This window comes from Martes martes, assembly GCF_963455335.1.
Source record: "Martes martes genome assembly, chromosome: 4".
Lineage (NCBI taxonomy): Eukaryota > Metazoa > Chordata > Mammalia > Carnivora > Mustelidae > Martes > Martes martes.
In genome coordinates this window covers 187,187,554-187,212,086 of record NC_137891.1, presented here as the reverse complement: position 1 = coordinate 187,212,086, position 24,533 = coordinate 187,187,554, and the positions used below count along the sequence as shown (strand labels likewise).

The 24,533-nt window shown below is 59.3% G+C and overlaps 1 protein-coding gene across 3 annotated transcripts in view; it reads right to left on the bottom strand.

Annotated features, from left to right (window-relative positions):
* ACOT7 (acyl-CoA thioesterase 7) overlaps positions 1-24,533 on the bottom strand; it is a gene marked incomplete at its 5' end in the record, with an annotated part of 95,832 nt that overhangs the window by 7,831 nt on the left and 63,468 nt on the right. For all 3 annotated transcript variants that reach the window (XM_080800739.1, XM_080800738.1, XM_080800740.1), the window contains 2 exons: positions 7,630-7,814; positions 17,711-17,827. In XM_080800739.1, the coding sequence (XP_080656865.1) occupies positions 7,630-7,814; positions 17,711-17,827 (302 nt within the window). The remainder of the gene's footprint in view (positions 1-7,629; positions 7,815-17,710; positions 17,828-24,533) is intronic.

The window sequence follows — 24,533 nt, the reverse complement described above, 5'->3', positions numbered from 1 at the left end:
GATGACTGGGGCCATTCAACGCGGCAGGGACAAGCTTGGCATCCGGGAGCCCTTGCCGGGCAAGCAGCTGTGTCCCCAGAGCACGGCTCCACCGGTGACCGCGACCTCGGAGGGTGGGGCCGGGTACCTGGGAAGCGGCTCACCACCCTGCCCGAGGCACACACACCAGGGGGCTCATCGCAGCGGCTCCAACAGGGAGATCGCTGTGGAACTGATCTGCTGTGTGGCCGTGGACGCCCCTAGGAGAGGCCGGCAGGAGGCTGAGGGAGGGGCAGGGAGCGCGGGGGCCACGGGAAAGCAGCGCAGGGTGACAGTAGAGAAGGTGAAACAGGACCCGGCCCTGCTGGGTGGCCTCTCAACAGCTTCTCCCAAGGCGTCTGGGGTGGGGGTGGGGGTGGGTCACAGCATGTGCTCCTAGGAGCACTCCCCTCCACAGCCCTCCCCGTACAGGGATAAAGATCGTAACTGCCATTTGCTGAGGGCGGGCCCGGCCCAGGACCTGCGCCCTCACTCGAGCCCCCCACCCTGTGTGGGAGCACACTGTGCGTCGAGTCCGTCTTTTCTGTCCTGGGTCTGAAACCAGCACTGTGCCTGGGACACAGCGAGGACCCAGAGGGCATTTGCTGAATGAACGGATGATCAAACCATCGTTAGATCAAACCAAAAAAGTAAATAACAAATTGGTGTGGTCTTTGTGCTAAAGCTTCAAAACCAGTGGTTTTGCTCAACAGACACACGGTTAGGCATCACCTGTCCCCAGTCGAGTCCAGAGCTCAGCCCACTCGGGGTCTCCCCAGGAGCCTGCCCCGGTGACAAAGGCATGGCTGGGAGCGTCCAGCACACTGAGGTGTGGATAAAGCCCCAGAAGAAGCACTTCCTGTCCTGTTGGCAGTGCTGACACACTCCCATCTGCATCCACACGCACGTGCATGTGCGGGAAGGCTCTTCTGCATCCTTCTGGTCACTGTGGGGGTTCCCGGGGCCTGTTTCTTCCCTGCGCCTTTGACTACACTTTGAGTACCGTGTCCCCGGATTCACAGGGTCTTTGCCATGGGACTTTGCAGAGAAAGCACGGTGCCACCGAGCAGCGGTGTTTTCGTCCATGCTCAGGGTAGGCGGTGCCGCCTTCTGCCCCAGCACAGCCCGGGCAGGAGGGTGTCCGGCTGCGAGCCCATGGCTGGGTCCACACAACCTGCACAGGTCCCTCCCCTTATGACCGTGCAGGGTGGCCACCACGGAACTGGGGCGCCCTGATCAGCTGGGATCACCCTTTCCACTGCACCTTCTGCAAGTCTCAGCCATGGGCCTCCCCTCCTGCAGCCGCCTTCCGGGCACCACGCGGGGTCAGGCCTAGCAGGGCCCTCGGAGCGCCTGCCGCTGGGTTGTCCCGCTCTACAGAAATTAGAACAGTAATGACGCACCAGGATTTGAAAACGCGGCAATGAAGCAACCAGTCAGGTCGTTCACGAGTAGAACCTACCAGCATTTTAACGGGAAAATGTATATCATCGGTGTAACGGACCTTCCCCCTCTTGGACATGAACTGGGTGGGGTCTCTAGAGCACGGGCTGTACCAGCGAGAGAGGCCGTTACCAACAGTCAGGGACACAGCCGAGTGTCCAGGGACACATGCAGGCGGGGGCTGCACCCCGTCACCCACATCCCCTGGGGCACCCACACCCCCGATTCTCACCAAACACTATAGCTCCCAGCATGAACCACTCAGCTGACAGGAGCATTTTCCCATCATGAGACAGACTTTCTGTGAAGCACCCAGAACCGAGGGAGAGAACGGAACACTGGGTCAAGAAGCTTCACGAACAGTCTCATCCCGGACTCCCCACTGGGCAGGACAGCAAGGAGGGGCGGCAGGGAGCACGGCTCCCGTCGATCGTGCAGCTTCTCACACCTTTCCAGGAACAGCACCAACCATGTTGCACCACGGCGCATCTGAGTTTCTCAAGTTAGAAAATCATCCTGGCCCACCGACGCATCTCCCCATGCTGGGGACCCCGGCCACGACAAGCCCTGTGTAGGGACGCGCTGTCTTACAAGCTGGGGGTGTGGCTCCTCTTGCCACGGTGGGCTGTGCAGAGCGGGCCTGGCCACGGTCAGCAGAGTGGCAGTCTCCTTGGTGGCTGAGGAACGGGGCCATCTGGAGGACCCTAGCCCCTGCCGCGCCCCATGCCTGCGCTCAGGCATGGGTCCAGAGAAGCGGGGGGCTGGTGGCTAGTGAGAGGCCCGGGATGGCTCCAGTGGGGAAACTGAGGCTCAGGGTCCCACACTTGGTCCCCTGGACCAGAGTTAGCCATCTGGTTGCCTGTCTGCGGGATGGGAACCCTCTCCCCTGCTTCCCTGGGGTGGATCCAATAGCACAGGGAAGTAGATCAGCATTCCGTGAACACCCCAGCTCCTTAGGACCAGACTGTGGTCCCTATGGGCACCTGCGACACCCACCCCACCCATCCCTTCCCAGGTGACAGGGAATGGCCATGTATGTGCACAGGCCTAGGTGGGCACCCCCGGGCATCTTGAGTGGGTGCTTAGTAGGCGTGAAAATAATGTGAGCTCCGTGTGGAGCTCACGGGCTGGGGTGAGCCTCGCACTAAAAGGACGGAGGAATGGCTGCATCCCTGATTTCCTCACCGCCTCCCATTTTAACCTAGAAAATACTTCCAGGCCATTTCACTGGCTGAGACGGAGGCCTCCGGCTCCAGGCCCTGGTCTAGCAGGAGGTGGGCGTCTATAAGCACTGGCCAAGACACTCTGTGACCAAGACCCTCCATGATGGGGCAGGCTCACTGTGGTTTGGGTTTCCTGGGAGCAGAGCATTCCTGCTTTGGCGACACTGCCCCCGCTGGTGCCCCCACGTGGGTCTCAGTTCACAGGGGCAAACATTCCTTTTCCAAAAGATCCACAAAGTAGTAAAGGGCTTAAATCCTGTACCGCCTATAAGCCTGGGATGGGCTCCAGGCTTCCCCCTCAGCCCATGGGGCCCTGTGTGGACCCACATTGCCCTCACAGCAGGCCAGGACCCCTGCACTGCTGGTGCCTCCGTCCTCACACATCCCCCAGGTGGCCCTCGGGGGGCAGCGGCACCCAGGACTCGGCCAGGGCATGGGACGCAGGTGGACGCCCAGGACAGTGCCGACGCCATCCTTAACACACACGATGTGGTCCTCACGTCCCTGGACTCGAAAAAGCGCTGGAAAAAGTCGCCCGCAGGATGTTCTGAGACCAACCCGAGACCCTGGAGGTGTCCACCCTATCTCTGCACTGGCCCCCTTTTGAGCCGCGCTCAGCGAAATCCGGGGCGTGTCTCCACCCCCCAGGTCAGAGGTCATGGCCGCAGAGAGGCCTTCAGAGAGAGGCAGGGCAGCCGGGGGGCCTGGGCCTGCTGTCCGGACCAGTAGCCTGGCTCCATGCTCCGCACTTGCTTCTTTACTGATTAGCCTGGAAAGTGCCAGCAGCTGCTGGCCTCGGCACAGCCTCCCCAACATAAAATATTCATCAAGAAAAACTCCAAACAGCAACGCTGCCTTCCGTGTCAGCCAGGCCCTGGGGATGGAAGCTAAAAATAGGCAGGAGGTAGAAGAATTGCTGACAACGGGGGGCGGGGAGGGGAGGGGGGCCGAGCGCCCCCCACGGGCACAGGCACGCTGGCGGCGGGGAGCCCGTGTGTGCTTGGGGGGACAGATGGGGTCACACGGGCGGTCCTCAAGGGAGTATATGCACAGGATGAGCCGAAAACCTCTCTGGGGAGCTGCCCACCCTCCCTGCCAGAGGCTGGGCCCCAGGCCACCTCCACGAAGAATCAAAGACCATCTTTAAATTAGCAAGCCGGAACAGCCTGGATCAGCGTGAGGCCGGCCGGCAGGAAGACATGGCCGTCGCTACGGCCCCTCAAACCGAGGGACTCAGCCACTGTCCCCTTCATTCAGGCAGGTGTCTTGCCCCACCTGCCGGGCACCAGCACCCCTTCCTCTGGGCTGGGCCTCCACCTGTGGCCCCCATCACGGGTTTCTAGAAAGGGGACAGGCACACAGACTGGCCCAGACCCAGGACTGCTTTCCGCCTCTGCGAAGGTCATGGGTACCCCCCCAGAGGGCTCCTGGCCCGCAGGCACTGTCCACGGGAGGCCGGAGCCCTGGCTCCTGGCTGCAGCACTGGCCTCCCCAGCAGTCTGAGCTCCAGGGTGCACGCTGGCCGGAGGCAGCCCACAGCAGCTACCCGGCTCCTAGGCGGGCGAGCACTTTGGACCTGGCCAGAAAACCCTGTCGGTTCACGGTTACTCAGAACGAGCCTTTGCAAAATGAAGATGGTCTGACTCCTCGGCTGTGCTTACTCTCGTACCCACGTGGGGAGCCCTGCAGGCTGCCGAGCCCCCTCAGCTCACAGCAGAGGAAAGGCCCCGTGTGGTCAAAAGGCTGGGTCCCAGGGCTGGGCCTGGCCAGGCTCAGCGGGGTGGCCTCTGGTGTGTTCCTGCCCCCTCCTCTCCCCTTTCGGGCGGCCAGTTCCAGCCCCAGACCTCTGAGTCCCTGGTTCCTCTGACCCAGATAGTCTCTGGGAAACGGCTCCCCTGCCCCCAACACCAGGCCCCGCTCGAACCAGCCGTCTGTGAGGTCCTCCTCGGAAGGAACCTCCTTGGGCAACAACAACTCTCCCAGGGGATGCCGATCCCCCACCTCTTGCTTCTCTCCTCAGGACCCTCCCCAGCATCTCACCCGGTCCCTTGTCCCCACTTGCTTACTGGCTCCCTCCAGGAGGGCGTCAGCTCCAGCGGGAGGGCTCCCAAAAGCACAGCAAACAGCAGCGGACGAGTGTGGCGCTCCCAGACACGTAAAGTAGCCCACAGAACCCTCACCCACCCTTTGCAACAGGTACTACACTAGGGCTGTCCCCGTGGTACAGATGAGGAAACAGCGGCACACCCAGGAAGAGTGAGCCTGGGACCACACAGCCGGTGCACCAGTGCCCTGACCAGACCGCAGGCGGCAGGACGACAGCACGTGTGTGCATGACAGTTGGGGGGGGGGTGTTAGGATTAGAGTCCCTGGGGTGCACAAGGACATGCAGTTGTCAACTGTCCAGCAGGACACTGAGTGGTGTAGGGGGGGAATGTGGCTGGAGAAGCCAGCAAGCCCTTCAACCACCCATGGGCATTTTCCTGAGCCCCAATCTGTGCCGGGTATCCTGGAATCACATGATGGGCCAGATGTACCAGAGGATCGGAGATGGTGCTGGCTGCCAAGAGATGGTGTGGGGACAGGGAGTCGCTGGGCAGTGGTAGGGGTCAGGCTTCATCTCCAGTGTGGAGGGAAGGTCATCTAAGGACGAGCTATCTGAGAAACAGTGAAAGGACCTGGCTCCACAACGGTCTGAGGGAAGGCGTCCAGGCAGACAGACAGTGTGTGCAAAGGTCCTGAGGCAGGAACAAGTCTGGGACCTGAGGCCAGAGAAGCCAGTGTCACTGGACCCTGTGCGGAGGGCCCGGAGGCTGCTGAGCAGATTAGGCGGGAGAGGGAGAAAAACTGATTCAGTTTTAACAAGCTCCCTGGGCTCCAGCGTGGTGTCTGGTGGAGGGCAGCTGGCCTGGGGTCATATCGGTTGGGGCTGAGCAGTGACCCAGGCAATCATGGGTCACAGGGACAGTGGGCGTGGGGGCTGAGCAAGAGAGGGGAGAGAGGAGCTAGGCACATTCCCAGGCTCACTGAGAGAGGGAACCCGTGAGGACCAGTGGGATTTTCTGGGGAAAGACAACGAGTTCAACTCAGGACAAATCACGTTTGAGATGCGTGCCGGGACCCCACGGGGAGAGGCAGAGCTGGCAAAGCTGATCGGGGCCTGAACAGTGAACGCAGAACAGGGCTCGTGGCACGACGCCTGGACCCAACCACCCAAGGAGGAGGGAAGGGCACGGCGGGCAGTCATCGGGGCCTGGTGTTTCGGGGGTCATGGATTGACCATCTGGACGCTGCGGTCCTATATCAAGGGAGCACAGGCTCCACCGAGGCCTGGTGCGTCATGCCAGGTCGGTAAGGCAAAGGTGCAGAGCGTGCTTGGAGCGTGCCGCGCTGCTGGAGCCCGGGGGCCAAGGACAACAGGGAGCAAGTGTGAGCCTGTGTGAGACAGAATTCAGCATTCGGGATGGGGCACTGTGACAATATGCAAGATGGGACAAGGGTCCAGGAGAAAAGTGGGGAAAGCCTGTGTTTGAGGACCACGAGAAGCAGGTGAGGTTCTGAGAAGTGGCCCAAGACCCAGAGACACGTGGCTGCAAAGGCCAAGGCCTGGGGCGGTCAGGGGGAGCAGACGCACATCGGCCCAAGGGGACAGGGCTGGGGGGCGGAGGCCATCCCGCCAAGGCTGCGGGGCTGCGGGTCAGCATATGGGACGCACACCCTTAGTCCTCACACTCAGGCAAGGCGGGTCGGAGGGCTGTGTGGGGCTCCCGGCCTTGGGGGGCAGCTGGGGGTACAGCTCTGAGGGGGGAGCTGCGGGCTGGGGGAAGCGGCACGTGGGAGAGAAGTGAGGTCTTCCCTGTGGCCTGCCTGTCGCAGGTTCTCGGTGCCTGCTCTCCTCCTGCTGGAGGCTCAGGCTCTCCCTGGGGGGCAGTGGGAGGGGCAGGGGGCCACAAAGTGCCAGCTGCTTGAGAGAGGCGCCCCCGGCTCCGGCCACTCTGCCCGCTCCCCCTCACCCCACAGAGGGCGGGGAGCTCTGACTGCAACCCCAGGAGAGCTGCCTCTAGCGACAGGCTCCAGAGCAATCAGGAGCGGCCTCAGCCGCCCCAGGTCATGCGCTGAACCCGAACCCGGGCTCCCAGGATGGGGTGCACGACCCTCCACAGGGGCCTTGGCCGCGTTGACCTGAGGGGTCCTCGCCGGGTGACAGGGGAGCCAGCAGTGGGGGCCCCACTCCCCAGGGCCGGGGTGGCTCTGGCTGTGGGGAGCAGCAGGGGGCAGGCTGCTAGGTGTCTGGACGTGGTCCAGGAGGGACACCTCTGCGACCGGCGCTGGTGAGGGATGGGCAAGGCTTCCGGTAGAACCATCACTGGCCTCGAGGGAGATCCGTAAGCAGCGAGCGAGCATGCATGCGTGCATTCCTTCCGCAGTCCCCGGGTACCTTCCAGCCAAGCACCCTGCCCACTCACCCCCCCTTCCCCATCCCCCACTCTGAACCTCGGCTGCCTCTGGCTCCCCGACTCTCCCCGACTCTCCCCACGTCCAGCACTTGTCAGACTGCTGGGATTCCAGGCCCGGGACACTGCGGTGGCAGCAGCCTCTGGGTCCCCGATGCCCAGCCCCATGCTGTCGGGGTCTGGCTCAGTCCCCATTGAGCAGGACACTCAGGCCAAGGCTCCTTGAGAACCCAGCCCTCGGGAGGGTCCTCAGCCCCATTTTAGCTTTTATACACCGCGCCAGGAGTCCCTGGGCCCTGTACTCAGCCTCGAGAGAGAAGCCCCAGAGCAAGGAGCTGGTGAGGAAGGCTCTTTTGTCCCGTCGGCCCGGTCTGACCTCATGGCCCACAGGGGAAGGCCCTCCCGTTTGAGGGGCAGGGCAGCCAAGGTCACCGGGGCAGGGAGCAGCCAGGCCGGGGCCCTGCCCCCCAGAAGGGCGGGCGCTCACTCACCACGAGCTGGGGCACAGGCAGCGACTTGCCCTCCTGGCTCAGGGACACGTAGGTGAAGAAGGCACTGGCCGCCCGGTAGCGCTTCTGCGAGTTGTCCACCACGGGGTCGGCGTCCACCAGGACCTCGATCTCCATGGACTTGTTGCTCGTGAAGGTCATGCGGCCAGAGATGGTGATGACGCAGCCTGCGGAGCACGCACAGCTGGTTAGCAGGGCACCGAGGGAGGGGAGGGGAAGGGCATAGGCAGCAGTGTCCCGGAGGGAGTTAGAGACACCGGGTTAGGCAGCATCTAACAACTACGGGGACGTGGAAATGGCGAGCTCTCACCACGCCTCCTTATGGTGCCTGAAGGCTCACCTGCCTTGGGAGCAGGTGTTTGCTTTTGGCGTTTACGTGATCATTCGAAGTGGTGGCTATCACCTGCCCCCCCCCCCGCCTCCTGGGAGGGGTGGCCCCCAACCTGTTTTCAGGCAGCTGCGGGGTGAGCTGCCTCTGTCCCTCTGAAATCACGTTAAGGCCACGCCAGCCCACACCGTCCACCCTGTGACCTTACTCGTGCCCGGTACCTTCCCAGCTCCTTGGCTGTTCTTGATGCTGGTCTGACGCTTGGGCACTTGGCAGGGCTGGGGGTCATGCTGGCCATGGTCCCACGTACCCCGGAGCCACTGCATGTACTTCAGCCCACAATCTCCCACCCTTGTGTCCTATGAAACTGCGTCTGTGCCATCAGGCTTGCTCACGGGACCAGAGCTGTCCTGGGAACTGCCCCGCCACACAGCCGAGGCCCTGACCTTGGTCCGAGTCCCCAGGTGCTCACCACCTGCCCAGACTGGCATGGTTTCCCTTATTGATCATGATCCAGAGTCCTACATTCCCATAACACTGTCCCAGGTGTCCCTCTCCCTCTCAACCTCAACCCAAGCCCCCTGTCCTCCCCGTGCCCCTTGGGTCAGGACTACCCACCCTGGCAGCTGCTTGCCAACATAGAGCGCCCCGTCCCAGGCTCTCGTCCACCATCCAGCCTTGGCCCTTCCCTCCCAGGATGACTTCGGGGAAGACACGAGAGGAGCCAGGTGCTAGCACGGGGCCCACTGGAGGAAGGTGCTCAGCACGGTCATTATCGTCACCGGTGGGCTGGTTCCAGACCACAAGGCAGCACCGAGGCTCAGGACTTCTGGGGTGCGGGGGCTGACACCCGGCTGCACCCCCAGCGAGTGGCCAGAAGGGCTCCCCCAGCCCCTGTCCCCAGCATGGCCTCATTCCAGGCTGGGTTCAAGGCAATCCCTGTCCAAGCCTGGCACACGATGCTGAGTCCCACTCCCCGGAACCAGGGCTGGCTGTGGGGACCTTTTAACAATCCTGGGAACCCTGACGTCTGAGCTCCAAGGACACAGGCACAAGACACGTTTAAAGACCCAGGAGGACGGAAAGTCAAGACAGCATGGGGACTGTTAGGGGTGAGTGTGTGGGCAGGCCAGAAGCAGGGGTGGTTATTCCATGTTACAGAGTTCCAGAACGTTCCATGCCACATTCAATTTCATACTTACAGGGAGTGCTTCAAGTCCTGCACAGCCACTTCCAGGAGGGAAGGCCACGCGGTCAGTGCCAGGGGCATTATGGGAGCTCTATGAGGACAGAGTCACGAACAAAGCACCCAGCACACATGAGTGTGTCCCGAGTCCTGCTGCCCCGTGAGACTCTGCCTCCGTGACCCACAGGAGCAGCCCCTCACGGGCTCACCAGCCTCTGCCGGAGTTATTACGGGCGGCTCGGCACCCGGGGCAGGATGAGGACGCGCAAGTCTACCTCCCTGCATCCTTCCCGTCATCGTGTCTCCTCTACCCCCAGAGAACCTGTGATGGCCACGGGGGCTCTCCTGAGAGGACGAGATCACATCAATGCCGCTCCTGGTTCAGGGGGTCAGGACACCCCTGAAGTGCTCTGTGGTCCCCAAGTTGAAGGCTCTGTTTGGAATGACCCCGTGGGCGCACCTACATTTGGAAGCGAGGTCACACCCCGCGCGTGCGGGTGCCTCGCCGGAAGGCTGCACACCGGCCCGGCCATCCTAGTCACCCCACCCAGCCGGGCAGCAGGACGGCTGATGAGAGAATGCGCGGCTCCGGGCACCACCTGCTCACCGCGCATGACCGCCGCTCCGCTCTCACGGGCCCAGGGATCAGCGGGGGCAGGTGCTCACCGCCCAACACACGCGGGGTTCCGGTGGACAGAACCTGCTCCAAGGCTCGGCTGGGGCCGGCTCCCCCTTCCTGCCGCTTCCTTGAGGCTGGGGCAGGGATTTCTCCCGAGACTAAAGCCTAAACCAGATGCCAGCAGGCCCCTTCCCCATGCAGGCGCGAAGCAAGGCCGTCGACGTGGCTCACCGGGGAGCATGGGGCTTGGACACAAGGCCAGAGGCAGGATGCACAGAGAGATCATGGGGATGGGGTGTCAGGCTCCTTCCCACAAAGTCTGGCTCTTTCCATCCCAGGGATAGGGACAGAACCACAGGAAGGGTGTGCCAGGCCTACCCCAACCCTCGCCTGGGACACTGGGACACCACGTGAGACAGGGAAGGACCGCAGCCAGGGCCGGCTTGGGTTCACGTTCACTTCCGTTTCCCCGAGGAACTGCAGACGGGGGAACGGGAACTGCGGGGCACGGCCCCCTTTGTGGGGAACAGTGGAGGCAGAGCGGTCCGAAGTGCTAAGACACTGCCTGGGACTTTCCCACCAGGTCACACGTCCAAATCCACCCAGAGGACCAGGCATGACCAGTTTAGGGGGGGAAAATGACCCCTGTCATCGGCGCTAGGAGCCACAAGCCCACCAGGACAGGCTCCTGGCCAGGGGTGGTGGGGGAGTTCAGGAGGGGGCACCAGTTCTCCGAGCTGCTAAAGTGGGAACAGACAGCCATTCCCCAGCGAGTGTCTCCGTGAAAGGCAGGCTCTCGGAGCGGCCCCGAGATGGCCCGCAGTTCCCCTGGGCTACAGGGCTCTGAGGAGGACCTCGGGTTCCACAGGCTCCGGGGTGCACTGGGCAGGTGGCCAGCCAGGACCCACACTGGGCTGTGGCTTCCTCACCTGCAAAGAGGCACGGGAAGTAGCTCGGGGAGGTTGTGAGGAACGGTGAGCCTCCAAATGTGGCCACGTGGAGGTCACTCGCCCACATTAATTTTGTTACGTGGACGTGAAGCCCAGGACAGAAATTTCTGGTAAGGTCTGAGTGCCCTTCTGTTTAACAGCCCTCCCGGGAAAGCCCCCTTAAGCTAAGGGCAGACTGAGCCCACACAACGCTCTTGGGGGTCTCTGGGTGCAGAATCGCACCAACACGGCAATAAGTAACGTTTAAAGCAGATCACATTTCCCTTCTTCCGTAGCGAGCGTGTATACGCTGGCCAGGAGTCTGCTTCTAGTGCCGTCTACATGACTCGGAAGGGCTACAGCATGTGCGAGGGAGACTTTATGTTTCCAGCTTGTGAGAAACACAGGGTAGCAAAGCATTAAAAACCCTGCCCTTTCTCCCTGGGTCCCAAGAGATCAGCACCTGTGCCAGACTGGACGCCGAGATGTGACCACAGCGGTCGTGGTCCCGCACGGGGAGGCCAGGGCTGCAGCTCAGCTCGCCCAGCATGTGAGCGAGGTCTGAGAGGCCGGGACTCAGGACTCCAGGACCTAAGTACCCTCTGGACCCGAGCTCCAGTGCTCACCACCCCTGCGGCCTCGCTGTGAATCCCCCGGGGCCTCAGAGGTGCCGGGTACGAGCAGCTGAGGGGCTTCGGGCAGACCGAGGGGCGTCTCCTCGCCACGTCTCCCTGAAGCCCGCCAGGGCTGAGCTCCTTCTTGCTCTCCTGTGCTCTCTGCGAGGGTCCTGTCTACAGAGCTGTAGGAGAAGACACAGAGCAGGGAGAAGACAGAGCTCAGAACTGGTCTGGAGCTCTACCTGCCTGTGTCGAGCGGAATTAACAGACCACGACGGCAGGGGGAGCAACAGCCACCAGAGCGTTCATGTCCTAATTCCCTGCCCCTAGGGGTTTTGTGGCCTCGTGGCAAAGGGGCTTTACAGATGTGGTTCTAAGGGGGCGACCGGCCTGGACTATCCAAGCGGGCCCAGCGTCGTCGCGAGGGTCAGAGAGACACCATCTCGCCGACTCTGGAGACAGAGGAGGGCCCGCAAGCCAAGGAGGGCAGGCGGCCTCTAGAAGGCGGAACAGGCAAGCAGGGATTCTTCCCTACAGTCTCCAGAACGGCCCCCAACTTCAGTCCAGTGAGACCCGGGTCAGACTTCTGACCTCCAGAACTGAGACAGCAAATCCGTGTCATTTCCGCTGTGATGTTTCTGATAAACTGTCATGGCAGAAAATCCACACACCTACTCGGGCTGCTGCAGCGCCGGGTGACCCTGACGCGGTCCCGTGGGGGCTGCTGCTGACACTACATCGTAAGTGACCGTAGAATCAGGAGAATGATACTTTACAAACCTTTACGTGGTTTCATCATATGTTTCTATCGCTTCATGGGACAGTCCCGTGTTTCAAGCAGGGACTCTATGACAGTACGAGGAATCTAGAAATTTGATGCAGCTCCAAGAACCAAGAAACGAACCCCAAAGGCAACTGGGCCAGGGTCCCGGCCTGCCGGGTTTCCAGTGGGAAGGGTGGTTAGTGGTTCACTGTTCCATCAGGCCCCGAAATTAAAACTTGCAGTTCTCTTGCCATAGAGTATCCAACTGAGACGAAAGGAGGCCACCGTCTGGTATCTTGTAAGCTCTGTCAGTCTCCTGTCTGGGGGTTCCAACCGCCGGACGCCTAACTGAATTTGGGAGCTGAAGCTTCTGTCAAATTCCTCTTGTGAATTCCAGAAAAAAGCAGAGCGCTGTGAGTACCAGCAAGAAGCCAAGAAGCAGGCCTGTCTAGTGAACGCCATCTGGAGTCCCGAGGTCGGAGTGGGGTGCCCTGCGGCCTCGTGGGACGGCTCTGTGCCCAGCGCTGCAGGGAGCTGGGTGGTGCTGGGACCCCACTGAAGGGGGCGCTGGGGCACTAGGCTTTGTGCTGAGTGTCCACAGGACCTCTAGGGTCTATGGAAGCCCCTCCCAGAGCATCAGGCGCGGGGGACAGAGTCCAGACCGTCCAGAGACCAGAGCCGCCTGGCAGGCTTCCTGTGATGGTGGGAAGGTCCTCTCTCTGTGCCGTGTAATACAGCAGCCACCAGCCACATGTGGCCACTGAGTACGGGAAATGCAGGAGGTGCCACGGAGGGGCAGCATCTGCCATTCTGCTTACCTTTAATTGTGATGCGAAAAGCCACAGGTGGCCAGCAGCTGGTGTGGGGACAGCCCAGGTGGACCCCCAGGCAAAGCTGACAAGATGAAGGGCACAGCCGGAGGCAGGACTAAGGAACCTCAGTGGGAAAAGGGTCCTGGGCCAAGGCCAAGGCCAGAGACACGGATGGAGCGGTGCCTTCCTTGGGGCTGGACTCCCCTAACTGTGAGAACTCTTAGCCATGTTTTGCATGAGGCTCGAGAAAGCCAGGAGAGTTTCGAACCCAACCATGTGGGCCAGTCGCCGCTCCAGCAGGTGCGTAAGGGTCAAGGGTGAATGGCACTGCATTTGACGGCCACGCTACGAGCTCATCACCCGGATGGCAAGGCCCGGGCCATGGCGGCGGATGCCCGTGTCGATCGAGCCCGGTGGTGAAGAGCCGGCTATGCGGCCCGGGGAGGTTCCAGGCCAGAGAAGTGGGGATGAGCGGGCTTCCCGCGGCTCGGGGCAGGGGCGCCGTGTGCCCCTGGAGTGGGGCGTCTCCCGGGCCGGACGGCACGGCACTGCTCTTCCCACAGCGGCCGCGCTGCCGAGGGTATCAGACCTTAGGGACGGCTCAGTGTTGGAGTTGCAGAAAAGTGTTGGAGTCCTCAGAAAAGCACAGAGCTAACGAAGTAGCTTGGTGTGTCTTACATAACGTAGCCGGGAGCATTTCCTAGAAGATTCCTCACTTCCCACCCAGTCTGGGGAAAACGGCTTCTCCACACACAGGTCCAGCTTTAAGTGTTCCTGCCTGGGCTTCCCGAACCATGACAGCGACAGCAACCACATGCCACCATTATTGTCTTCAACCGCTGCCTGGGCGTTTTCGTGTCTCATCCTAAAGGAAAATGGTCAGCAACAGGGCAAACAGCCTATGAAAGTAAGTTCAGCCTTCAGGCTTCACCAGCTTGTCCTGAGTGACACCGGGGGTCCCGGGACAGCCCAGCCTACCCTGCAGGGCTGGCTACCCCTGCTGTACCCCGCTCAGTCAGGCCCCCCGTCAGGAACGCCGCCCCATGTGCCTCTCTGAGACGCCTGGCCTCCAGAGCCATGAGACAGGGTGTCTGGGGTCCGTGAAGCCCCTGGTTTTGTGGGAAGTTGTTAGAGCGGCCACGGCGAACTCACATGGACGTGGTACGTGGGCTGGTCATGCACCTGCCTTTCTGGACTTTCCCCCACCCTGTGAGATCAGCCGACAGAGGGTGGAGGGACACTCCCAGGAGGGGCAGCGGCCTCTTACGGTGGCACCGTCCAGAGTGGTGTGACTGAGGAGGCCGGACACTGGCTGTGGGCCGCTGCCGCCCTGTGACCACAGCCCTGGGGCGCCCACCCGCTCAGCCGCCTGCGTGTGCCTTTCCCGTGCAAATATCATTACTTCAGCAATAGTCCTTATGCTGGTCCCATTCTAGAGTCAACTTTGGGACGAGTTAGTTCAATGCCCAACGAAAAGGAGGGCAGCTCCGTGTGCCGTGCTGTTTATCTGTGTCCCGGGGCTGGGCCTGTCTCCTGCCCCGCGGAGGAAAGCCGCGGCCCCTTCATCGGAGAAGCCAGAGAGGCAAGGGGCCTCTCAGCTCTGCTTCAGCGGGGCTGCTCCTGGGAGTCAGGGCCTGGGGCTGTCCCCCAACCCTGACTACATGACTGTCCTTCTCAAAACCGGGGACCCTCCCTCCTGAGCCCCTCAGAGTAAGCCCTTCTCCGAGCTGGGTGCTGACTTCACCGTCGGCCCTCACGAGGGAAGGACTCACACCTGTGTGGGGGAAGGGGCGACCGGGGGCAGAGAAGAGATTTTACCCACCTCACCCTTTTGCAAAAGAGAAAGTGAGTGAGTGTCTGCCGGAAGCAAGCTGTAAGGAGAGAAAGCACGTGTGGTGGGCGGAACAGTGCCCCACACCCCCACGTGAGTCCAGTCAGAGCCTCTGGATGTGACCTTACTGGGAATATGGATCTTTGCACATGCCGCTGATTTAAGGCTCTCTGGCTGAAATCCTCCCGGATTATCGGCCCTAAACCCTGTGACCAACGTCCTTATAAGAGGCAAAAGAACAGAGAGAAGAGAGAGGCCACGTGACGGTGGAGGGGGTCGGAGTGATGGGACCACGAGCCAGGAAATCCCCCCCCCGAGGCTGGAAGAGGCAGGAAGGGGGCTCCCCAGCACCTCCAAGCGGTTCTGCCCACACCTGGATTTGGGACCTGGGGCCTCCAGACTGTGGCAGTGCAAAGGTCTGCGGTCTGAAGCCCCCAGTCTGTGGTCCCCTGTGGTGCAGCCCCAGGACACAAACACCCCCTCCAGGGCTCTCGACTTTGCCACTGCCCCACTGCGGCACAGTGTGCAGGGGTCCCACCCGGCCTCCAGGCCCCTTCCTGCTGGATCAGGGACGGCAGGAGTGTGGAGGCCACATGAGAGCCCCCAGGATGGGGCTTCATGAGATCTCAACAGGTTTGCGTTGGAAAACCAAAGCAGAACAAGCTGGTATGTGGCCCACCATCCCCTCAGCGAGTTTTGGGCACACTCGGATCGCCTGCTGTCTAGAGTCCCCCGTGGGCAGGGTCACCCCAGCCTCACACTGCATGTCCCCAGAAAGGGGTAAAGCATGGGGAAGGGGGAGGAAAGGAGCCACGCCTGCAGAGCCCTGGGCCCGTGTCCCCAGAACTGGGGACATGATGGGCCCATCCTGTGTCTGCAGCAGGTGTGACCAGTGCGCTGCCAGACCCGAGACCCCACCTGGGACACCGGTGCCGGCTCCGCGGCAGAGCCATGGCCCAGAGGAGTCCCCAGCTTCACACGGGGACACTCCTCTGGAAAACAACAAATAACGTGTGATAGTGTCTAACAGCACCTGGGGGACAAAGGCACAGAAATAGGCCAGACTCCATAGCTGTTAGTGTGGTCCACATGCCTTCATGTACAAAGCAAGAAGTGATCTGAGAAAGCAGAAACCCTCTCTCTGCTCGCCGGGGGCTGCTGGTGAGGGGCCTGGGATGCCGGCGAGGGGCCCGGGCAGGGACTGTGTGGGTGCAGCAGGCAGGTCTCACGGCCCACCCCTCAATCTGCCTGTTGGAGGAAACCCTCCAGAGCAGAACGTTCTGCCAGAACTACGCATTCTGAAAATGAAGATCCTTTCTCTGTGTTTTGGAGTAAGAGGAATGTTTTAGAAACCGACAGCATCTGTCAAGGACAGCTGCGCACACATTGCCCCAGTGACTTTCATGTTGCTAAATGGGTCCTAGAAAGGGCCCTGTCCTCCAGGAGAGTTCACAGTCTTGCCTGCAAATCCGTAATTCACACGGACCAGGAACCAACCATTCTCCTTCCTCAGCTCCCCCTTGGAAGTTAATTCTGGTCGTACAAAGGATTGGGGTGAAGACTCTAGTCATTCTCCGGGAGCTTCCCTGAGCCACACAGCACGTCTGCTGAGCCGGCCGGCGCGGACACTAGCTCTCCAGGAAGGTCTGTCTCTTTTCCTAGTTGGCGCTTCTCAAAGGGCACTTGGGAGACACAGAGCAGAGCAAGGTCCTGGGACGCGAATGCCTTTTCCACTAGAGATTTTGAAGTTGTGTTTGACAATGAAGTTGTGATCGCAGGGACTTGTCCGGGGAGTGGTTCTAGAAAAACAGAGGCAGGGAATCCTGGCACGGGATTCTGCCTTTCCCAAACGTTCGTGCCACCATGGCACTCGATACCACAGGCCCACGGAGGACAAGCCAGGACAACAAGACCCACTTTCCGTGGATCAGGTCTAAAATGGCGCTGAGGTCTGTGTGGCAAACACCCACCAGGTACGAAGGGATTGTGCGAAGCAGATGGAGTGGAACCACACACCTTTTCCTCACCCTAAGATCGCCCAGACCCTACTAGGGCATGCTAGACTTGCTCTCGATCGCCCCAGGAGGGCAGGTAGGCCTCTACCCTTTCAACGCCAGGACCCTTCCAGCCCCGTGCTGGGGGCCTTCCCCACCAGTGTGTTCAAGAGAGAACGCGCTGGCAGTGCTGGCCCCGCGGCCTTCAAGGGTCAGGAAGGCCCTGGGGGACTCAGGACAGACCAGTGTCACCACCCCCCCCCCCCCCAGCCAGGGTCCGGCCTGACCCGACGGCTTTCCCAGCAAAGCTGCTTGCGAACAATGCCAGGCTCCCACCGCAGTGACGTCACCCAAGCCCACAGCAAGCGCTCCTTGTCCGGGGCACCGAGCCTCACCACAGAAGACACAACACACGTGGAAATCGCCCTGCGTCAGGAGGGGACTGTCACTCACTTCACACCCTCAGCAGTCCCATGGGGTGGGCGTGAGGAGCTGGCCCGCCCTCCCAGGAGAGCGAGTGTCTGGGACAGGGGGAGTCCCAAACCCCAGGGCTGCCTGGCTGCTGGCCCATGGGCTTCTCTGCTCGGATCCCACCGCTACCTATATCGTGGCTTATATGTTCCTCCCCCAGAGGAAACGTGGAAGCTCGGGGGCACTGGTCGCCGGAGCCGAGCTCGTAAGCTCTTCAGAGGGCCCTGCTCGTGGAGCATTTGAAGAGGGGCTGGTGGCGTTCCCCAGCGGCATAAAGGCCCCAGACACATCTGAACTGTGCGTGTTACGGGTCTGAAAAACCCAGCCCACCGATCCTAGCCTCACGGAGGCGTCCACAAGAACAGAGCCCAAGACCGGCTTCCTGTTCCTGTTCCTCTGGGGAGACGGGCGGACACGGGGCGCGGGCGCGCGGCGCGGACCACCGGCAAGCTGGCCGAGGGAGCCAGCGAGCCAACGGCCGCCCGGCTTCTCTCTGTCTGCAGAGCCCGTTACCTTTTCTGATCTTGTCGTGAAAGTTGATGGCGTCCACGGAGGCGGTGACTATGTTGGTCTTGCAATGACGCGCGGCCACGATCCCTGCCACCTCGTCCATGAGCTTCATGGTGACACCTGCACGGAGAAGGGGCACGCGGCAGGTCAGACACGGGGAGGCCACCTCCCACCCTGGAGCCCAGTCATAAAAGACAAAGCCCTCCCACTCCCCAGCAGCCAGGGGCGTTGGGGTCGTGACCCGGCACAGCGGACACTCGAGCAGGAACCCGGCTGCCCTAGGAGCGCCTGCGGACGACGAACTGCAGCTGACGGCCTCGGCCGCTCACGAAACGATGGTCCTTTTCCTACCCTCTCCAGGTACCCTGCTCCCTCAGGAAGTAAGTTACAAAACCTGCCGGCATGGCCGCATCCAAAGTCAGGTCGCAAGCGTCAGTGGGACGCGGAGATCAGAGCCCGCACGTGCTGCCAGAGGGGATGGACGGTGCAGCCGCTTTGGAAACAGGCAGGAGTTTCTCAAAGGCTGACAGAGAGTTACCTACGCCCCGGCAGTTCCTCTCCTACGTGTGCACCCATGACAACTAAAAACTCGTGGTCACGCAAAAACTTGTACACGGATTTCATGACCGCGTTACTCATGACGGCCAAACAGGGGACACGAGCCACATGCACGTCAACTGATGAACGGACGGGGAGATGCGGCCCCTCCGTACAGTGGGATATGACCCAGCAACGAAAATGAGCAAAGCCCTGACCCACACCGCAACACAGAGCAACCCCGAGAACACGCTGCTCAGGGAAGAAGCCAGGTCCCAAAGACCAGACGTTGTAGGATTCCCTTTATAAGAAAGGTCTAGAACAGGCAGAACCGTAGAAAGCAGATTAACAGTTGCCAGGGCTGGGGGGGCGGGGGGAGATGGCAAGTGAGAGCCGATGGGTGTGGAGCGTCTTTTTGGGGGGATGAAACTATTCTAACATTGACTGTGGTGATGGCCATGAACCGGAATACACCGGAAATCAATCACTTGTGACGGCGCGAATCGTCTCGGTAAAGCCATTACAGAAAACAAACACACCAGAAAAGCCGGCTCACGGCAGGCCAAGGTGATCTGAAAACATCGGGCTGCAGGCGTTGGCCCCTTACTTTGATGGGATCACAACTGCACACCTGCTAGTCTCCCCACACCCAACACTGCCCCCCCCCAGGAAAACACATGCTACTTACTTTGTATTCAAACATTTAAACCATGTTTCTTATTAGGCTGAACTACATGAAATTGCCAATATTCAACCATGTTTGACCTATAAAAGGAACAGAGTGAACCAACCTAATAGCTATCAAAAGTCTTAGAGGGCGCCTGGGCGCTCAGTGACTTAAGCGTCCGCCGACTCTTGATTTCTGCTCGGGTCATGATCTCGGGGCTGAGACTGGCGTCTGCCTCTGAGCTCCGCCAGGGGGGTCTGCTAGAGATTCTCAACCTCCTTCTCATTCTGCCCACCCAACGCTTTTCTTGTGTTCAATCAATCAGTTAATCAGCCATCTCAGAAACTAACGTTCATTCACCCCAGGATCCAGAATGCTTCCTAAACATCCAGAACGAGGCAGGAAAACAGACGTCATCCCTCGTGAGAGCTCACCAGGAAGCATGCTTAGGATGAGGCTCTCGGAGCCAGATGTCTGCAGGGCCAGGCGGGCAATTGGGGGCGGTAAGCAGGGCCGCTGCCTGGCCTTGCCCGCGGCCTCCCACCCTAGGAATGCCGACCTCGTGCTACCAGCCTTGCGATGATTCCAGACAAGACTGGAACCTACACGTTTATAAGGCATCCACCAATTTTTAAACATTGGTGACTAATTAAAACCCTCTTACTGTGTGGGAAAAACAAAATCCAATAAACTGAAAAGAGCAGAGCTCCCCTCCGGACTGGACCAGGGGAGCAGAGGTGCTGCTTATAAGACACCTGGGACACAGAGGGACACCTGGGGTCCAGTACACTCTTCCCTCCATTCTGCGCATATCTGAGCATTCCAGACCAGAAGGTTTTAAAAAACACATTCCTGTTCTTGATTTTAAAATGATACTTTTATTACCATGACTTTTTTCATGGAAGATGCTGCTATGCGGTGGAAATGGTAAATGACCAGATGGGGACGGAGACGCAGCTACTGCCGCCGTTTTAGGAGAGATTCACACAGGGATTCGCTTCAGCCAAGACGGAAGGGATCAGTATCCCCGGTTTTCTTTTTTTTAATTTTTTTTATTTTTTTTTATTTTTTATTTATTTGTCAGAGAGAGAGAGAGAGAGAGGGAGCGAGCACAGGCAGACAGAGTGGCAGGCAGAGGCAGAGGGAGAAGCAGGCTCCCCGCCGAGCAAGGAGCCTGATGTGGGACTCGATCCCAGGACGCTGGGATCATGACCCGAGCCGAAGGCAGCCGCCCAACCAACTGAGCCACCCAGGCGTCCCAGTATCCCCGGTTTTCAAACTAAAGCAGGCTCTGACCCATACGGCAGACAGCATGCTGGGGAAACAGCTCTTCCGAGAGGAAAGAATCGCAGGCGCCAGGTTTTATCTCCAGGTGACCGAGGCCGGGGCAGGGGGAGGCCTCTGGCCTCAAGCAGCTTGGCTCAGAGCTGACACAAGGGGTCACACTGCGCTCCGTAAGGGGCCTATGCGGGATGACGCTGTTACCGGAAACAGACACAGGCAGCCTCCCCGAGCCCACCACGAGGCCCTCTGGGTCTTTACCCGCAGCAGGGAGCCTCGGCCAAGGCAGGGCAAGTGCAGGTCTGGCGGGCCACATCCCCAGCCCCGCACTCCAAGGAGGGAAAAACACCAAACAGTGCCCGGATCGCTCACTGAGCCTGTCAGTGTGGACTGCCTCCCTGGAGGGCCCTGAGCCTCAAGAGGGGCCGCACTGCGGTGTGAATGTGGTGCTGCCCTCACGGCAGTGCAGGCTTGGAGTCCGGGGTCACTGCCTGGCTGGGGACCCTGGGCAGGCAGAGATAGCCCTTGGGGGACGGGCGAGCCCCATGCTGCCCCACAGCGGCACCTCCCATGGACCACCTCCTGACGCTGTGTGGGTTCACGTGTGCGTGAGTGTGCGGGCGGTGAGGGGGGGCATGCATGAGTGTGCATGTGTGTGGGTGTGTGTACATGTGTGGGGTGTGTGCAGATGCATGTGCACACATGTGGGGTGTATGTGCACACATGTGGGCACGCGTGCACACACACGTTCAGTTTTGCAGAGGGAGCGAGAGCCCACAGACTGAGTTCTCCTGGGTGGGGCTGCCTCACAGAGAACTGAGCCGTTCCAGCAGCTGGCCAGGCGGGCCCTGCTCGCTCGACCTGAATTCAGAAGGCATTTTCCCAGGCTCACTCTGAGTACGATAAGCAAACCTCCTCGGGCAGCCAACAAAAGCTCGTTCAGTCCCAGGAGCGTCAGGAGAGGCTGCGTTTGCCACGAGACACCCCCACGCCGGCAATAACGTACGTTAAGGAAACGCTGGTCCAGAATCTAGGAATGGTTGAAACCAAGAATGGCGAAGAGACAGGATTCCGGGAGAAATTATGGGGGGTGTCCAACTGCAAGACTCAGTTAAAATCCTCCCTCGTTCAGTGTTCCGGGGAGTGTTCAGGGCATTTTAACTGGAAAATTTTAGACGTTTGTAACAGTACTACGTGTGGCTGTCCTTTTCTTAGATGGAGCCACCATCAGGGTCCTTCTGATGAGACAGAGACGAGGAGGGTTTTTTGAGAGAAAATGGAGGAGACCGAGAAGTCCGGCCCAGGAGCTGGGAACCAAGTGGACGCGTGGTAGAAGCAGCCCTGTTGCGGGGAGCGGGGAGCAGGGAGCTGGTCGGGAACGAGGGTTTGGTTTCCCGCGGGGCCAGTGGCCGCCGCGGCTGCAGCACGCGGGACTAACATATGCCAGGTCTGCCCTGGAGGGCGAGGACCATGTTTTGCTCACGGATGTATCCCGGAGTGTCTGCTCCGCAGGAGCCTCTCTACGAACAGTGAATGCAGGAATGCAGGAAGGACGGACGGAGGGACTGGACAGCAGCCCTGGGAGGGAGGCACGTTATGGTCTCCACTTTCCAAAGCAGGAACTGGAGGCACAGAGACACGCGTCCAAAGGCACAACACTCGCTCGGGGTAGAGTGGGGACCAGCCCATAGAGCGGGGACCAACGCAGCTGTGCTGCATCCCCTGCTTCTCGATCCAGGACCTGCAGCACGGAGACGAGAGGTGGAATTCCTGCCCGAGACGGGATATGGACGACAGAGTGCAAGACCACGGCGACAGGTGGGGGGCGGCAGCAAAATCAGCGCGTGTGGGCGCGGAAGGGCAGGAGACCAGAGCCGCCGGCGTGAGCCGTCAGGTGGTGCCGGGGTGTCAGGGTCTGGGGGGCAGGGAGGAAGGTAAGGAGGTGGAGAAGGTAGAGTCTGAATTGCAAGTAGTGTTCGGGACGCAGGAAGTACCTACAGCGAACTCCTCGTTTGTGGGTCCTGAAAAGCAGAAGCCGTCAAGAGTGGGAGAATAAATACAAGAAGGGCTTCTTCCCCATTTATCCAAAATGCAGGAAGATTCCACAAGCGACTTCATCGTTAAAAATTGCTAAAAATATCACATGACCCCGGCATGTGCTGACCAGGATCAACCCTGAGCCCAGGGCAGACCCCAAGGAAAGACACCCTCCAGTGCTGCACCCCCAGACCGTCTGTGCACCCGTGGCACAGAAGCCAGCACCAGGCGGGGACACGCCGTATTGCCTGCGCCCCGCCCAGTTCGGAACCTGGCAGAGCTCGCTCAGGAAACGGCTGTGCTGGATGAATGAGCGACTAAACGAGTGAACTAATGAGAGATCACCCACTACAGAGCACACTCAACCCAAGGAAGCTGCCCCACGACGGGGTGGTCAGGCCCGTGCTTGGGTAACAGTCTGGTTCGTGATGAGCCACAGCTGGAGCCGGGGAAGACACTCGTGTCTGATCAAGAGCCAGGTGAGCCGGGTGACTTGTCGCGGAACAAAACTGGTGCTCACAGTACAATTACCTTTTGCTATGCCTGTTGGAGAGCGACAAATGAGAAGACAGTCTCCTCACAAAAACAGACACACAGATCAATGGAACAGAATAGAGAGCCCAGAAACGGACCCTCAACTCTACGTTAGCTAATCTTCAACAGAACAGGAACGTCCAATGGAAACAAGTCTCTTCAACAAACGGTGTTGGGGAAACTGGACAGCCGCGTGCAGAAGAACGAAACTGGACAATTTCCTATACCATACACAAAAGTAGTCGGGATGAAAAACCTCAGTGTGAGACAGGAATCCAGCAAAATCCTAAGAGAAAGGGCGCCTGGGTGGCTCAGTGGGTTAAGCCTCTGCCTTTGGCTCAGGTCAGGGTCTCAGGGTCCTGGGATCGAGCCCCACATCGGGCTCTCTGCTCGGCGGGGAGCCTGCTTCCCCCTCTCTCTCTGCCTGCCTCTCTGCCTGCTTGTGATCTCTCTCTCTCTGTCAAATAGATAAATAAAATCTTTTAAAAAAACAACAGAATTCACATATATTTAAAAAAAAAATGCTAAGAGAAGAACACAGGCAGCAACTTCTGTGACCTCGGCCACAGCGACTTCTTGCTAGACACATCCCCAGAGGCGAGGGAAACAAAACAAAAATGAACTCTTAGGACTTCATCAGGATAAAAAGCTTCTGCACAGCAAAGGAAACAGCCCACAAAACCAAAAGACAACCGGCAGAATGGGAGAAGATATTTGCAGATGTCTTATGAGATAAAGGACTAGTATCGAAAATCTATTAAGAACTTATTAAACTCAACACCCAAAGAACAAATAATTCAATCAAGAAATGGGCAGAGGACATGAACAGACATTTCTGCAAAGAAGACATCCAGATGGCCAACAGACACAGGAAAAAGTACTCCACATCACTCGGCATCAGGGAAATACACATGAAAACCACAGTGAGATCCCACCTCACACCAGTCAGAATGGCTAAAATCAGCAAGTCAGGAAATGACAGGTGTTGGTGAGGATGCAGAGAGAGGGGACTGTGGTGGGAGTGCGGAGCTGGTGCAGCCACTCTGGAAAACAGCATGGAGGTGCCTCAGAAAGTTGAAAATAGAGCTGCCCTATGACCCAGCAATCGCACTACTGGTATCTACCCCAAAGATAAAAGCATAGTGATCCGAAAGGGCACGTGCACCCCAGTGTTTATAGCAGCAACGTCCACAATAGCCAAATTATGGAAAGAGGCCAGATGTCCATCAACAGATGAATGGATAAAGATGTGGGGTATCTACAAAGGAATATCACACAGTCATCAAAATGAAATCTTGCCATTTGCAGCAACATGGCTAGAACTAGAGGGTATTATGCTAAGCAAGACAAGTCAATCAGAGAAAAAACTGTCGTGTAATTTCACTCATATGTGGTATTTGAGAAACAGGACAGAGGATCATAGGGGAAGGGAGTGAAAATAAAACAAGATGAAATCAGAGTGGGAGACAAATCGTAAGAGACTCTTCAACTCTAGGAAACCGACTGAGGGCTGCTGGAAGGGAGAGGCTTGGGAGATGGGGTAACTGGGGGATGGGCATTAGGGAGGGCACGTGATGCAATGAGCACTGGGTGTTATATGCAGTATATGAATCACTGAACTCTACCTCTAAAACTGATAATGCTTTATATGTTAATTTAATTTAAATTTTAAAAATTAAAAAAAGATCGCCTCCTCCAGACCCTAACAGCCAGCACACAAATCTGAGTTGGGACAGGGGAGAGAACCGTGATTAGCCGCAAACCTCACAA